General features: G+C 47.7%; 1 protein-coding gene across 4 annotated transcripts in view; it reads right to left on the bottom strand.

The window, feature by feature from the left end:
* The window catches only part of LOC148012641 (AP-1 complex subunit gamma-2-like), a 235,857-nt gene that overhangs the window by 130,052 nt on the left and 90,925 nt on the right, over positions 1-14,880 (bottom strand). For all 4 annotated transcript variants that reach the window (XM_087668808.1, XM_087668809.1, XM_087668810.1 and 1 more), the window contains one exon: positions 1,767-1,930. In XM_087668808.1, the coding sequence (XP_087524934.1) occupies positions 1,767-1,930 (164 nt within the window). The remainder of the gene's footprint in view (positions 1-1,766; positions 1,931-14,880) is intronic.

Raw genomic sequence — 14,880 nt, 5'->3', positions numbered from 1 at the left:
TTGTGCTGCCTCCCAGCATGTCTGGCATCAAGTGTTTGTTGATCACATGCCCACATCTGGGATTGATTCAAGTATGACAATTCCTCACTGCTGTTCACAGCATCATTGACAACGCCATCAGCTCCCGTTCACCCTGCTCCCAGACAGAGAGAGGCCTGTTAATGTTTCTCTCCCACCCTTTACTTCGAGTCTTCACCTTTGGTTTGGCTTTCCTTGCAGTTGGCACCAATCCTACCACTTGTATTCATACATTGTATCTCCTATCTCACTTGTGGGGCGGCTATTGTGTTCATTCCTTCCCTTCATTTAAGCATTCATTTGTTGTTCAAGTTGTTTGCACTTCATGTTCTCTTGTTAGCCCATGTGTTTCCCAAACTTAAGCCTTCAAAGTGTGCTAGGTCCTATGCCTGAACTTTTGCAGAAGAAAAAAACCAAAAATCAAAAGACGAGTGACTCCCCACCCCTCTAATGCTCTATTATTGTTGGGTTACAATCAACCATAGCCACTTAAATCCTCCATCTCATATGGCCAAGTCCTAAGAACAGAAGTGTTCACTGCATCAAGAGAGCTGAAAGTATCACATTAAAACTACTCTCGCATGTGCTTATCATGGTGGCCCATTATCCTTACCCTTGCCATTTGACCTTCTTCAACTTCTTACCCAGGTGCATACACTCTAAATGTTTTCTAAAGCATGAGTTTTTAAAGTCTATCTCGTGGAACCACTTTGCAAGACATTTCATTAGAGTCGACTAACATCGTTACCTCTGTCCACTTGGCACAAAGGACTTGAGGAACAGCTCATCATAAGAAGACATGCAATGAGAAGCTACGATATAGGGCAGAGCAGAAAATTGACCAGTAATAAATAAAGTCGTTTAATGCAAGGAAAAGGTTAGAAGAGTCCCAAAGGTGACAGCCTAGCAGTCAGCACTTGGGCAAGTAATCTTAACATTGTACGGTTGTGGGTTCAAGTCTCACTAGGTGCATTACTTGGTTGGGACACACACATTCACATGGGATGTTAAAGTAAGTCTGGGCCCTTGCCCACTCGAACACTTGGTTGGTCCTCCTCCATGGAGGGTCCCAGTGTGATCAAGCTCCGCTATTCATTCAGCTTGCAAGTTATCCTATCTGCCCATAAGAGAACGCCACTATGGTTCTTGCCTGCTCTCTTGGCTAATATTTTTATGGGAAGTGTCCCCTTCCCCCTTGTGGGCATTCGTGTGTGCGTGTGCGTGTGTGTGCGTGTGTGTGCGCGCGCGTGTGCGCGTGCGTGTGCACACGGGTGCACATGTGTGCGTGTTTGATCTAAGAAAAAATAAGGCTAGAAGAGTGCTATCAAGCTAGGAAGGTGCAGAAGAATTCGAGTTATCAAGATATCGTAATAGCTTGAAGGTTCTCAGCAGATTTGCTCCCATGTGCACACATCAAGAATATGCTATTTTAAATTTCCCTTTACCGGCAAGTCTACGAGCCTTTTCCATTCAGCTTTTACTTACCTGCTGATTCATGGAATGCCAACCCAAAGTTCTTAGCTCGCATGTCCAAAGGAGCTTCAACCATAGAAATTAGGAATAAGAAAAGAAATATTGCACAGCTGATTAGCTTGGACTGTGTTCTAGTCATTTTGCAAAATTGAACTAATCTCATTAGTTACCTTGATGATAAAATAGAATCATTGACCTTATCGTTCAAGTTAAAAAAGTCCATCATGTGTTAAGAAAGTAAGTCTACATGTTTTCAAGAGGGTCGTGGTTCATACTTCTGAATAACAGAGCAGATCTTGGCTGTCAGATCGCCTTTAATTTCACGGTCAGCAATTTCCAAATATTCAAGGAGGTCTTTGGTCAAACTTTTTACATTGTTATCATTTGCCAAAGCATAGACCAAATCTAGTGCTCTTCTTCTAATTGACACATCTGGATCCTGCATCAATGATTTTGAGATGAACAATAATGGGAAAAAATCTAAATTAGTCCTTTCCTAGCAAACCAATAGACCTATACATACTCGACCATTGATGCATTAATGTTCTCAAATGTGATCTCATGCTTCCTTGAGAGTGACAATGCACAATGTAGGTTACTCCCAAAACCACACATGAAGAGTTTTGCATGAGCGAAAATGTTAAGAACATAGTGATTAAGCAAGGAAATTCCACAATGCAAGATGTAAATTAGCGGTTACAATAAGTTAATTAATGGAAATATCAGGAGTGAAGAAAAATGGGTATGCAGGATGAATTACAAATAAAGGCTCTTGGATCCATCAATCTTGTTAGTTTTTAATGCCATCTTGGTAACAAAAGGCTGTCATTTCTTCTAGGAGGTTGCATATATGCTTCTTATTCAGACTTCTCAGGGGTGTATCTAACAACACTTCATTAATTCATGAGCAGGATTCTTCTTGATAGTGGTAATAATCTCCATTTCATATTATCTGCATCTATGATTGTACTCAAATATGCAGGCATGGTAGAAAATTACGCATGACTAACATGTGAGAAAATTTGCAGCTCCCTAAAGACAAGCTGCAAATATTATCGAAGAGTCACCTCATTTCAAGAGGAGGATCATGTGGCATTATACACCAGTCAAAGTTAAAAGCTTACTCAAATGTGTACTCTAATCACACTTGGCCTACTAATACTTCTTAGTGGGAAGGAACGGCTATGAATTGTTAAGCTAAAGAGGGAGCGATTCTCATCAAACCTTAATTAGTTCAGTTAAACAGCCCCAAAACTCAAAACTTTAATGCTACAAACAGTTTCTATGTCCCATAAGCAAACTCTCCTAGTTTGGTTGGTTCCTCATCTATAAATAGATAGTGTGCTCAGCCATTTAGCCATCCCGTTCACTCTAGCCATCATCCCTCATCAGCATGTGGTTGTCCAGCCTCACTGACCGACTGCTGCCCTCTTCTCCAGCACCTAGCACCCTAATTTCAGCTTCGAACCCCCTTCCTAGTCACACTACTACTGCATTTACTATGTATGAGCTTCCCTCATCCATGACCTGTCCTGCCTACCTTTTGCAGTTGTGCAGGCTGCCCAGCACAAGATATTCTAGCTCCATCAAGCCTTTCAATATTGAATGATGCATTCTCTGAACTCAATGAAGCCCTAATGAAAAAAGTATATTTGCACACCGAAAACAACAAGGTATACCCAACTGCAAGCTCAAAACAGACCAATTGATTGCAAACAAAGTTCCCCATGAAACCAAACAATGGCCATCCAAATATCAAACCAGCATAAAACTCACATTTGAGTTTTCTGCAAGCTTTCCAAAGTATTTTGGCTATCTTCCGAGCATAAAACAGTCATGGAGACCAAGAACATGCAAACTTCCTTCACAGATCAATTTTAGCCTGAATAATAACAGCAAGATGGGCATAAGCCAGCATGAGAAAATCTGCATGATGGCAAATTTGTCAAAAATTGTGTGCAATCCAAAGGCAAGAGTAATCTGGGAGCCTCCAAGTGCGAATTAGTCACTGCCAAGTAATGTTTGAACCTTATAGAAAGGTCTCTATGATTAAATAGATGCTCTGTAGCTTCCAAAACATTAAAAAAGGTGGAAAAATGGTGTGAGCAACCCAACTAACAAAAATGCATCAAGATAAGTCGTTTTTAGCATAAGCAGCCTCTTTGTGCATCCAAATCAACAGCACAGTCTATAGACATTGTGGTCTTGCAGAAAAGAAAGGCATTGAGAGAGAAAAGTTCTGCCTACATGTCGCGCTGCTGTCTCCCCGCCCGACACGCGCCATCCGATTGGTCGCCCGTCCGATTGCGCCTTCCATTTCGTCTCGCCCACTGTCCGACGGTCGCGCCATCCGACTGATCGTGGCCGTCTTAGCACTGCTCGCGCCTCTCTGTTCGGCTCGCGCACCCTCGCCCCCAAGGTGTGTAACGGCCGCCTATTCCCCCTCTTGCCTGCCTGTCCCCCGGGTTGACCATCTCCCCCCCCCGAGTGCCGCCTTGACGAGAGGCCTGGCCCGTGATCAGTCTGCAACACCACCACCATTGAAAACGAAACCCCCTCCCCCTCTTTTTTCTGCCCTTCCCCTCTAGTTGCTCCCTCCCCCTGTAGCAACTCCCCATTCAGCGACACAGCAATGCGATAGGTAGGTTCTCTCAGTAGGGACGAGCAATGGAAACCTTTGGTCAGATGCCGGCGTACTCACTGAGTGCCCCCCAGTCGAACACCTTGCGCGTAGTCCTCTCTGAGGAGCAGCTCTTAGCCGTCCGAGCTAAGGAGCAGGAACTAATGGAAACAGAAATCTATGGTTTAGGTAGTAGGACATTCCCCAGCTAGGGCCCAGCTTCGGGACTGGCTCCACTCCACGCTGAGCATCGGCTTGGCGCAGATCATGGAGGCGGTCCTAATGGGCCAAGGGATCTTCATGGTCCGCCTCAGTTCGGCAGACGCAGCTCGCGAGCTACTCGCCAGCTCACCTTATGCATACACGAAGGGGGTCATATACATGGTCCCTTGGTACAGTGGCTTCACGGTGGAGGCGTTTGCATTCCACAACAGGTTTCTTTGGCACTCGGTCACCCTCCTCTTCCCTGGCCTGGCGATTGAGTCACAGGCGGCTCTACCAGTGTACAGAGTCGCGGTTTTCAGCATGGCTAATAGATGCATTGATAGTACCACGTGGAGCATCTATCACCCCTATGGTCCGGCCGAGGGCCACCATGGGGGACTGGAGCTCACCATCCAGGCCAGCGGCAGAACGTACCTGCACGCTTCGCAGTCTCTCCTCCTCATCTGCAGCTTCCACGCCGAATAGATGCCTGTTCGGTCAGTCACAAGTTTCCCCATGAGCCTACACCTTGCATCTTGGAATGTGAACAGTCTCCACTACAGTGGGGCGCATGGCTCGAGGAAGTTGATTGTCCGACAAGAGTTGCAGCCTGCCCTCACCGGACGGATAGATATCTTGCTACTGCAAGAGCACAAGCTCACCCTTGCCCAGGCTCAGCGGGTTGGGAAGGTACTGCCAGGCAACTCGCATACTTATTGGGAGCAAGCCACAGGTGCCCACGGCAGGGGCGGAGGCGTATGCACATCTATTGGTCCGAGTCTCACCACCTATGTACGAGACCACGTGACGATAGTGGCAGGAAGGGCTCTATGGATCAGACTGGATATTGGGGACTCGTGTGTTGGAGTCCTCAATGTCTATGCCCCTACGAAGGTTAGGGCACGCAACAGGTTTTGGAGGGAAATTGTAAATGGACTCCCTAAGGTGGACTCCTGGATTGTTGGAAGAGTTTTCAACAATCTGAAGGCTTTGGAGGACCAGCAGGGCAGGGGAAGAAACTACCAGGGCATGGCTAGGGAGGAGCAGGAGGCATGGGAGGTCTTTTTGCTTGCAGTCGGAGCACGAGATGCCTGGAAAGACCCTGCCTTCCAGAAGAGGGAGAGGTCGTTGGACTTTTCTTGGGGATACAGGCGACTAGGCAGAGCCTTGCTGGAGCGGTTGGACAGGTTTTATGTGGGAGAGTAGGGAGGTTCTCACGGAGGCCAGATTGAGCACTTGGCAGGTACCACACTATCCGATCACTGCCCGGTTCTCCTGGCACTTGATCCCCCAGCATCCGCCCTAGATACACGATCCTGTCGAATCCCTAACATGATCTATAGAAGGGAGGAGGTGTCGAGACAGATAGAGTAGATCTAGACTAGAGAGTGGGAGAGGAGGGACACGATAGCAGAGGAGGTCGCAGAGGTCCTAGCCAAATCAAGTAGAATTTGCCAAGAGGCAGCCCTACAGGCCAGGCAGCAGTGCTGGGAGGAGGAGAAAGCACTCCCGTGGGACTTGGCAGCTACGCAGAGATTGTTGCAGGAGGCACCAGGGGACCCCATCCTCCACGCACACGAGGTGCGCGCGCATGCAGCCATTGCTGGCCTAGAGGACAAGCGTTCAGAGTTCTCTTTCCGCAATTCAACAGCTTTTTGGGCGTGGAAGGCACGATGTGCAAGGAGTTCTTCCAGGTGCACCAGCCCCGCACCGCGGGAGAGCAGATACGCAACCTTAGGGATCAGTATGGGAGGACCCGTTCTAGCCCTGATGAGGTGATGGAGATTGCCACCGACTATTACACACGCCTCTTCTAGCAGGAGACAGCTTCAATTAGAGGAAAGAGATGCACACAATAGGTATGTGATCACACCCCGTCTCTCATCACAGAGGAGATAGGACACGCCCTCCTAGTCCCCTTCACAGAGAAGGAACTAGAGGAGGCTTTCCATACACAGGATGGGCGAAAATGCCCGGGGGAGGATGGCCTCTCTAAGGCCTTCTTCACTACATACTGGGAGGTGGTGAAGGATCCCCTACTGAGGACTTTCCAGGAGATATTCTCCTTAGGACAGATGCCAGGGAGGCTATCGGCAGGCCTTATCAGTCTCCTCCCCAAAGGGGAAGACCGGTTGGAGCTATCCCAGTGGAGACCGATCACCTTTTTGTCAGTGGCCTATAAGGCTCTGGCAAAGATGATTGGTAGACGATTACGCCATGTGCTTCCAGGCATCATTCATGACACACAGACAGGCTTTGTACAAGATAGGAGCATCCTAGACAATGTATTTACATTCTTTGAGGCGACAGAAAGGGCTCAGCACAGTGGGTAAAGACTGGCAGTACTACTATTGGACTTCGAGAAAGCCTACGACAGGGTGGACTGGGATTTCCTAGAGGGTACCATGGTGAAGTTAGGATTTCCCCACGCTTGGATTCGCGGGGTCTCCGGCCTGTAGAGATCAGCCACCAGCAGGGTTCTCATAGGCGGAAGGTGAGGGGAGGAGGTCTGAATGGAGAGATCGGTCCGACAAGGTTACCCCTTGGCCCCATACCTGTTCCTATTTGTCGCAGAGGCAATGTCCCACTTTCTCAGGTCACGTGTGAGTGGACTACGCGGCCTCCAACTTCCACTGAGAGAGGAGACTGAGTTGCTAGACTCAGAGTACGCAGATAACACAGGACTCTACATAGAGGACGATGAGGTGATGCTAGAAAGAATGAGGTTGGCTCTTGAGGTGTTCTGTGTTGCAGCGGGTGCGAAAATCAACTGGCAAAAGTTGGTTGGCTTCCTCACAGACCCGGAATCTAGCACGGAGTGGGGAGTCCACTTGGGATTTAGATGGGTGAGCAGAGGGCAGACCGTCCGATACCTAGGGTTCCAGGTGGGACTTGATATCACTCCTGCCCAGTAGTTTCTTCCTGTTCTAGAGTCTATTAGGAGGAAACTGACCTATTGGAGCACGAATCGCCTCTCACTAGCCGGTTGAGCCCTGGTGGTTAACCAGGTCCTCCTAGCGACGGCCTGGTACATCGCCTCGTGTTGGTGTTTCTCCTCATCATGCATAGGGCAGCTTCGCTGCCTGGTGCGGAATTTCCTTTGGTCAGGGTCTGATGGTTCCAGAGACTCCAAGGCCAAGATGGCGTGGGCGACCATCATACGACATGGATCAGAGGGAGGGCTTGGGATCATAGACCCAGAATATCAGAGTAGGACCCTCTTGGGCAAGTTAGTTGTCCGCGGTCTCACACCAAGTGGGCAAACCTGGAAGGTCTTACTGCAGGAGGGCCTTCAGGATTGTAAACCGAGGCTTGGCGGAGAATGGAGACCGCCCTTGAGATGGATCTTCACTTCAGCCCAGATTACCCCGCCCAGATCACCTTTCCTGCGGAGCCTACTCCGCGTGTGGTAGGGCCTCCGAAAGGCCCTAATCCAGAGCCCCCCGAGCTGCCAGGAGGAAATAGACTGTCAGCCGGTGATCTGGAACCTCCAGGTCAAAGACAGGAAAGGGGCACAATTAGGTGAGCGCCCCCTCATCCAGTGGGCTGGGTGGGAGGCCGGCCCGGCTTGCTCCATCAGGACATGGCGGGAGGTGTACAGGATGGCAGACAAGGAGGTGCTACAGCGAGTATCAGGGTGCTTGAGAGGAGTGGAGTTGAGGAGAAGAGAGATAGACGCAGCAATACCTCCGGAGTGGCTTGCCCCCCCCGATACGAGAACCGATAGAGGCCGGGGAGGTAAGGGGAGCCAAGTTCTCTCCAGCAGGCATCCCTCTTCAAGTGGCAGGTAGAGTGGGCAGCGCCCCCCAGGAGACCTTCTTTACCATTCAGGAGGGGGGACGTCTGGCCCTTGACAGAGGGCAATAGGATGAGGGGATTGCAACCCTTTCATGGAGGAGGATTTGGGTCGTGGGTCTTCAGGGGAAGACCTGGAGACTGGACCCCTATGTCTTCTGGATGGAGCTCAAAGAGTGGCGCCTTTGGATCTGGGAGGGTAGACCACTTGATGAGCTGGAGTGAGACCCAGGAGAGTGGCTATGGCCGGCCTCTGCGGTTGCAAAAAAGCCACCCGGGCTCCTAGAATACACTGCCAGGATTGGCAGACATGTACTGATGCAGGAGGATATGGATTGGGCGCCGTCACGCAGCAGACACTGGGCGGAGCGCAGCATCAAGAGCCCTTCCGACGGACCTTCTAGCGCCGCCTATGGGATAGCTGGAGACCGAGGAGGGCGTCGTATTTTTTATGGCTGGTGGCACATGGAGGTTTGGCGGTGGGAAGCTGGCTTGCCTAGATGCAGAAGGAAGGAGGTTGTAAGCACTGCACACAACAGCCTCTAGAAATCCCAAAGCATTGCCTTTGGTCTTGTGAGGAGGCGCAACTTGTATGGAGAGGACCATGCCGTATCCTTCGACGTATAGCCCCCAGCCTTGGGTGTATTTCATGGGGAGCTTTCTGTTGGCAGGCTGTTAGCCAGGGCCGTCACCTTTTGTATGAGGCCGGGATGCAGGACACGATTTTCATGATCGAGGTGTGAGAGTGCACAACGGAAGAAGAAACACGAACACAGAGGGAGAGAGAGAGAGAGAAAGCATCTTCCTCTTGCCTCGGCCCTTTCCAAGCGTAGAATCTCGAATGGCAATTGTTTCTTCTATACCACTACTGTGGAATCATCCCGACATCGATTTCTTTCTTGCCCGCTCGCCAAGAAGATCTGGTCACTCTTGTCACAAGTTTGGTGCGCAGTGGTGGGGTCCTCTCTAACTCCTTTCGATTGGGTTTTTGTGCGCCCAAACTACCCCACACCGCCACAGTTGCATATGAAGATCTTATTCCACTTTTTCAGATACTGGGGATGCTAGCACATTTGGACCACGCGGAATGCATTTCTTTTTGATTCGGCCTCTAATGTACAGATACACATTGCCCGGCTTAAAGGTCTCTTGCATTGGCAGATAGATCTCATTCGGCACGCGGACTTGCTCCCTCGGGAGGACTTGCTTCCCTGGCATATGGCAATTTCCTCTGGGTCTTTGCCATGATTTGTGTAACTTTTTCGTGGCTTAGTACTAGGATTTTACACACGTTGGCCTAGGGCCCTCGTGTATTTTGTAATCATGTAATCATGTAATCTTATACCCTTTTTTTTCGTAATTAATACAATTACCTTTTATGAAAAAAAAAAAAAGAGAGAGAGAAAGCAGAAAATGAAGGAAGAAAATCTGCACTGACTGTAATGAATGCTGAATACAAAACTGTGGACTGATCAGTCCCTGCACGCAACCCGAAGCGTCAGTGAGGGCACCAGATCAGGCTGATGATGACGGCAGCACCGAAGACAGAGGAAGATGACGGAGTCGGAGTGTGCACCTGCCAAAGAAGGAGGGAAGATGATAATACAACTGACTGCCAAGTGGGAAATGGCTATAAATAGCCAAAAAACCCAAAAACTGGCCGACTTGAAATTTGAGGCCATAAATATGTCCGACCAGCATTTAATGCTGATTCGACCAGCATTTAATGCTAGTAAAAATGCCAGGAATGCTCAGAAAAATCCCTGAAAGGGTGGACAATGTCCGGCAAGTGAGGCAGGCTGAAGAACGCAGAAACTGCTCGGGAAATGCACATAAAATCCCGACTGGAGGAGAAAATGCACTGAAATGCAATAAACTGAGTGCTCTAGAATAAGCTACCTCCTCCGTCAAAACAAGTGATAGACAAGTCAGAGCTCCTAAAGTCCTCGTTTGACTCAAACTGAGACTCACAGGCAGGAGATGACAAGGCATGACAAACATGACTGCTGACACGAGGCAGGGTCATGTGCAGTGGTTGGTCTGGAGGCTTTACCCATCCGCCAGGTACTAGAGCCCACAGCAGACCGCTCAGAGATATGGGAGATCATAGGGAGTCTTACTGGATGGCATATTTGGAAGGCGGAGAGAGACTTTCAGCACTTGTGACCTTGGCAGAGCTATGGACCTCCATCATTCACTCCCTCCGCGGCCGATGGGAGCAGGTGCAGGGTGAGTCTAGGGCTCGTCAGGAGCTCCGTGGTCACTTCATGCGTACCTGGGGCGGCCAGGGCCTATTCTTTGTGCTCCAGGCAGGCAGTCCCATTTGGCGATATACCCCTCCCCCATGGCTCCTTGTCCCCCATCCCCCCTAGACTGCCCTGAGAGGCTTGTATACATGATGTAGTGGTGACTTTGCATCAGCTCCAGTTTATTCTGTTGAGCTTGAGCACTTTGCTGTAATCAGCTTTTTGAGTAATATATTTAGCCACATTTTCTTGGAAAAAAAAGACATCGTGGTCTTAGCAAATCATAATGTTTCTCTCTCTCTTTTCCCTTCTCTGCGTAGCTCGAGACTGCCTGATGTGGCAAATGCCATCATTTTTTAGGTAGTACACTATGGGGTTTTGATTTCTAGCCTACTGTCTTATCAACTACAGCCTCTTTTCAACTCCGACTAGTGGTCACAACACTGGGAATCTGTCTTTAGTGGACATCACACTCCAACTACTCAATCTGCTCTCACAAGAGTCATCAGCTGTTGGACAACTCTATCTTTGACCATCTTGTACATACATTCATTCATTTACATTTACTTCTGAATTATCTTTCTTCTCTTTTCTTTTTTCAAGGAAAAAAAATCTATTAATAACATCTTGAGGAAAATCCTGAGGTAAAATATGAGATACAAGGAACTCTATGAAGAGTAACTAAGTATATCACAAATGCAATGGTTATGTGAACAACCAATCCAATGGGCTATAATACCAAACCATATGAGGGGCAATATGGAAAAAAGTGCCTAAATTCCATGTCCGCAAAAAAACCTCTCTTCTTTTCCTCATTTTGCCTTGCATCCTCTCCCATCTCCCATGAAGAGTGTGAATGATCTCTATCCAGATCCTTGATAGAGTCTCTGGTGTGGATATATCCAGAAGGTCAATAGCATGGCTCTATCTCGCAGTCCAAATATATCAGCCTATGATACTGGCAATCAACTCCCATCCATGGCAATGTCCCTAGGTCCACTACACTTGTGAGTAATCTAGAGTAGGAGTCTTGTTCAAATATTGTCCAATGATGAGAAAAGAATTAGCTCCCCTAAATATCCTCATAGCCACATGCATTTGCGTTTTTAAGTTTTTGTTTGAGTTATTGTGTTTTAGTCATGTTTATACATTCCATGTTTTCTCAGTGAAAACCCTAGCATATTTTCACTTGGTATTAGAGCCAGTGCTCTTCCAAAGAGTATATTATAGCTATCATGTAGGCTTGGTTTGTGCAAGATACACAAATGAAACAACCAATTCACAAATGCTCAGACTCCTTCCTCTTGGGATATATAGTGGCTTCTCAAGCTTCTCCATCACTAGAGGCCTTGAGGAGACATTACCGCCTCAATGAAAAGGAGGAGCCAAAGAGGTTAAAAGAAGAATCAAAGAGAACCGAACAGGAGAGGAGGAAGGTAGCTGAAAAGAAGTAAGAATTGAGAAGGAAGGAAGAAGAGGACATCGTGCTAGCAACGCGCATGTCAATAGAACAATAGTGCAGACAAGACGATCTGGGTGCTATGAGCCCACCACGAGATGAAGGCCCAAGCTCAAGTACCCAAGTTCCAGAGATCATGCCACCTCCGGTGAAAGAAGGCAAGGGCAAGGGCCTAATTGATCCCATCCCTACTCTCCTAGTGCCCACCACCACCCCCTACAACCATAACCACCCAAGCCTCCATGCCTAAAGTTGATGCTAGCAACATGTTGACCTGGATGCAACTCTTGGTTAATAAAGAAATGGCCCAAGGGACAGGTGGTGTGGTACCATCAAACAATGTCCGATCTTAGCCTTGGCCATGGAAGCCACCACTGTCTCCTACTTATGACTTGACCAAGAAATGGGAGTTGTGCAGCCTAAGGTAAAGAGGTACCCGCCATGGAAACACCACGTATTGGGGTCTCTTGCCCAATCTGAATCAATGTCGCCCTGCAAACATGAACCAAAGCCATATGTCAAACCACAAGTAAAGGTACACCAAATATATCTCAAAACACATGAACAAGCAATCCAATGTGATATGCAAGGTGCAATGAAATATTGACTAAACAGACTGTCTGAGTAAGCTAAATCTAGCCTAGTATGAATCAACCAAAGAAGTTTCCCAATGTCAAAAACTACATCCCTCCTAACAATCACCTTGCCCATCCAAGGATTGAACAAATAATAGACTTCGCTTTAAGGGAGTAACCTATGAAGGTCAAGGGATTAGCTCAAGGGGTGAGCTCTGCTATGTGATGATCAAGAGTCTGCATGTAGGCATGACACCTGAAGACTCTAAAGTGACACACTACAGGCCAATCGCCAAAGAATGCCTCATAGGGAGTCCGCTAAGAGACAACTGCAATCGTGCATCACTTCAGGATATACACCGAGGTGTTGACAACCTTGACCCATAGACGACAAGGGAGCTCTATTGCTACTAGCATAGAGTAGGCCATGTTCATGACTGCCCAATTTCTGCACTCTATGACTCCATTCTACTACAAGATGGAATTGGTAGAGGTGAGCTGGTGAGAGATGCCATGCTCCTATAGAAACTTGAAGAACTCATGGGAGGTAAACTTGCCATCACTATCACTCTTCACACAACCAACACAATGGCCAGTCTAGTCATGTACCAATAGTACCCACAAAGAAAAATATATGAAAGCATCTAACTTATACTCGAGAAAGGATACCCACATGTATCTAGAAAAATAATCCACAATCAAAAAGAAATAAAGCACGCCATTCAAGGCAATAGTGGTTGTTGGTCCACAAAGATCAATGTGAATCAATCTTAGAGGAGACACAGCTCTATGTGTGGGCTTTTGAGGAAAGGGAGTACAATGCTACTTCTTGAGTTGACATGCTTTACAGATATATGTAGTTAGCTTGAGGTGTAGAAGGCCCTCAACCATCTTACAATGTGACAACTCATAAAGAGAGTCATATTCGAGATGGCCTAAGTGAAAATGCCAGAGACACTCAGTGTTCATAGGCTCCAGTGCAATGGCTAAAGCCTAGAAGCAAAGGAACTCAGAGTCCTCACTTGTTGGTTCAAAAAGAAATTGAGTCATGTGATACACGCTACTAGGTTGTGCCTCACCACGAGCAATCACTAAACCAATCTAAGAGTCAAGGACCTTGACTATGGTTGTTGTGAAGAAGAGTGCTCATGCTAATTGGTAAAGTTGTTGAATGGATAACAAGTTCACCCCAAGCTAGGGACATAGTATACATCATCCAACATAGTGCGATCCGGGCCTTGGTCAATGAAAAATTTGGTGTGACTATGGGCTTAAATCTCAACCAAGGAGTTGTTCCTAACATGGGCTATCTCCGTTGCACTAGCTCGAAAGATGAAAAGTCCGAAACAAGGGTCATATGATGAGTAGCTCCACAATCCAAGGAGTAGCTAAACTACTTGGCTGTGACGAGTAGGTCTCTACAGTCACCTCACTGTGAGGTAATGTGCAGATGTGGACGAGGCTCACATTCTCAAATGTCTCTACGAAGATGATGTGGGTCTTTGCAGACTAGTCAAACAACCCCTCTAGCATTGAGAACGTTGTCAACTATGATGTTTGACCGGTGGTAATGTGAGTTTGATTTCTCCACTTCCCCTAAGATTGGTTGCCCTACCTCCCAAGGGTTTCTCGAATGAGGCATAGGGATCTGGGATGCAAATGATGCATGAGATGCAAGCCGGGTAGATCTTCTAGGGCCCTCTAGAGTGAAATCCAATGGAAGGATCCTTGAATCCCACATGGTCTGTTGGTACCAGCAAGTGGAGGGGGCCTAGGAGCTCGAATCTACAACGGGTCAAGAGTAGGTAGTAGACCCAGCTTAGAAGGCACAATCTCCAAAGGAATAATGTGAGAAAAGAACTCGGAATCCAGTATAGAAGCCTAAACAATGTCCCTCTCACCAAACACTACATCTCTCCTAACGATTACCTTGTTTGTCCGAGAATCGAACAGATGATAGGCTTTCCCTTCGAAGGAGTATCCAACAAAAATCAAGAGATCATCTTGGAAAGTTCTCATCATGAGAGGTGTGCATGTAGATATGACTGTTGAGCTAAAATATGCATTTCTTGCTGATTAGCCTCTTAAACAGCCCCAAAACACACTAAAAATGCTCTTTTAGAGTAAAACCCTAAAACGGGGAGCGGTTTGAGAGAGTTCATTGGAAACCCTAAAACAGGGAGCGGTTCGAGAGAGTTTAGTGGAAACCGTAATTTTTGGTGCGCCCTTCCACATCTATAAATGCCAGGCTGCCCCCATTCAGCGATCATCCTTGTTTATAAGTTCAACCAACCCACACACCCTCTGCTGCTGTTGGCGCCCAGTTTCCAGCCTACAGCCCATCTCCATCTGCCGCCCAGCCATCATCGACTGCAACCACATTATCTTCAACCTGTCCATTGCTGTAGGCGACAACTCTCAACTGCTGGCGACTACTCCAGATTGATGTTCAGCTTGCTGTTCATCATCTCCAGGGTCAGCCAGCCTCCG

This window comes from Lygodium microphyllum, chromosome 27 (assembly GCF_053477565.2).
Source record: "Lygodium microphyllum isolate KBCC chromosome 27, Lygodium_microphyllum_v1.1.10, whole genome shotgun sequence".
Lineage (NCBI taxonomy): Eukaryota > Viridiplantae > Streptophyta > Polypodiopsida > Schizaeales > Lygodiaceae > Lygodium > Lygodium microphyllum.
This window is presented reverse-complemented; position numbering and strand designations above follow the sequence as displayed.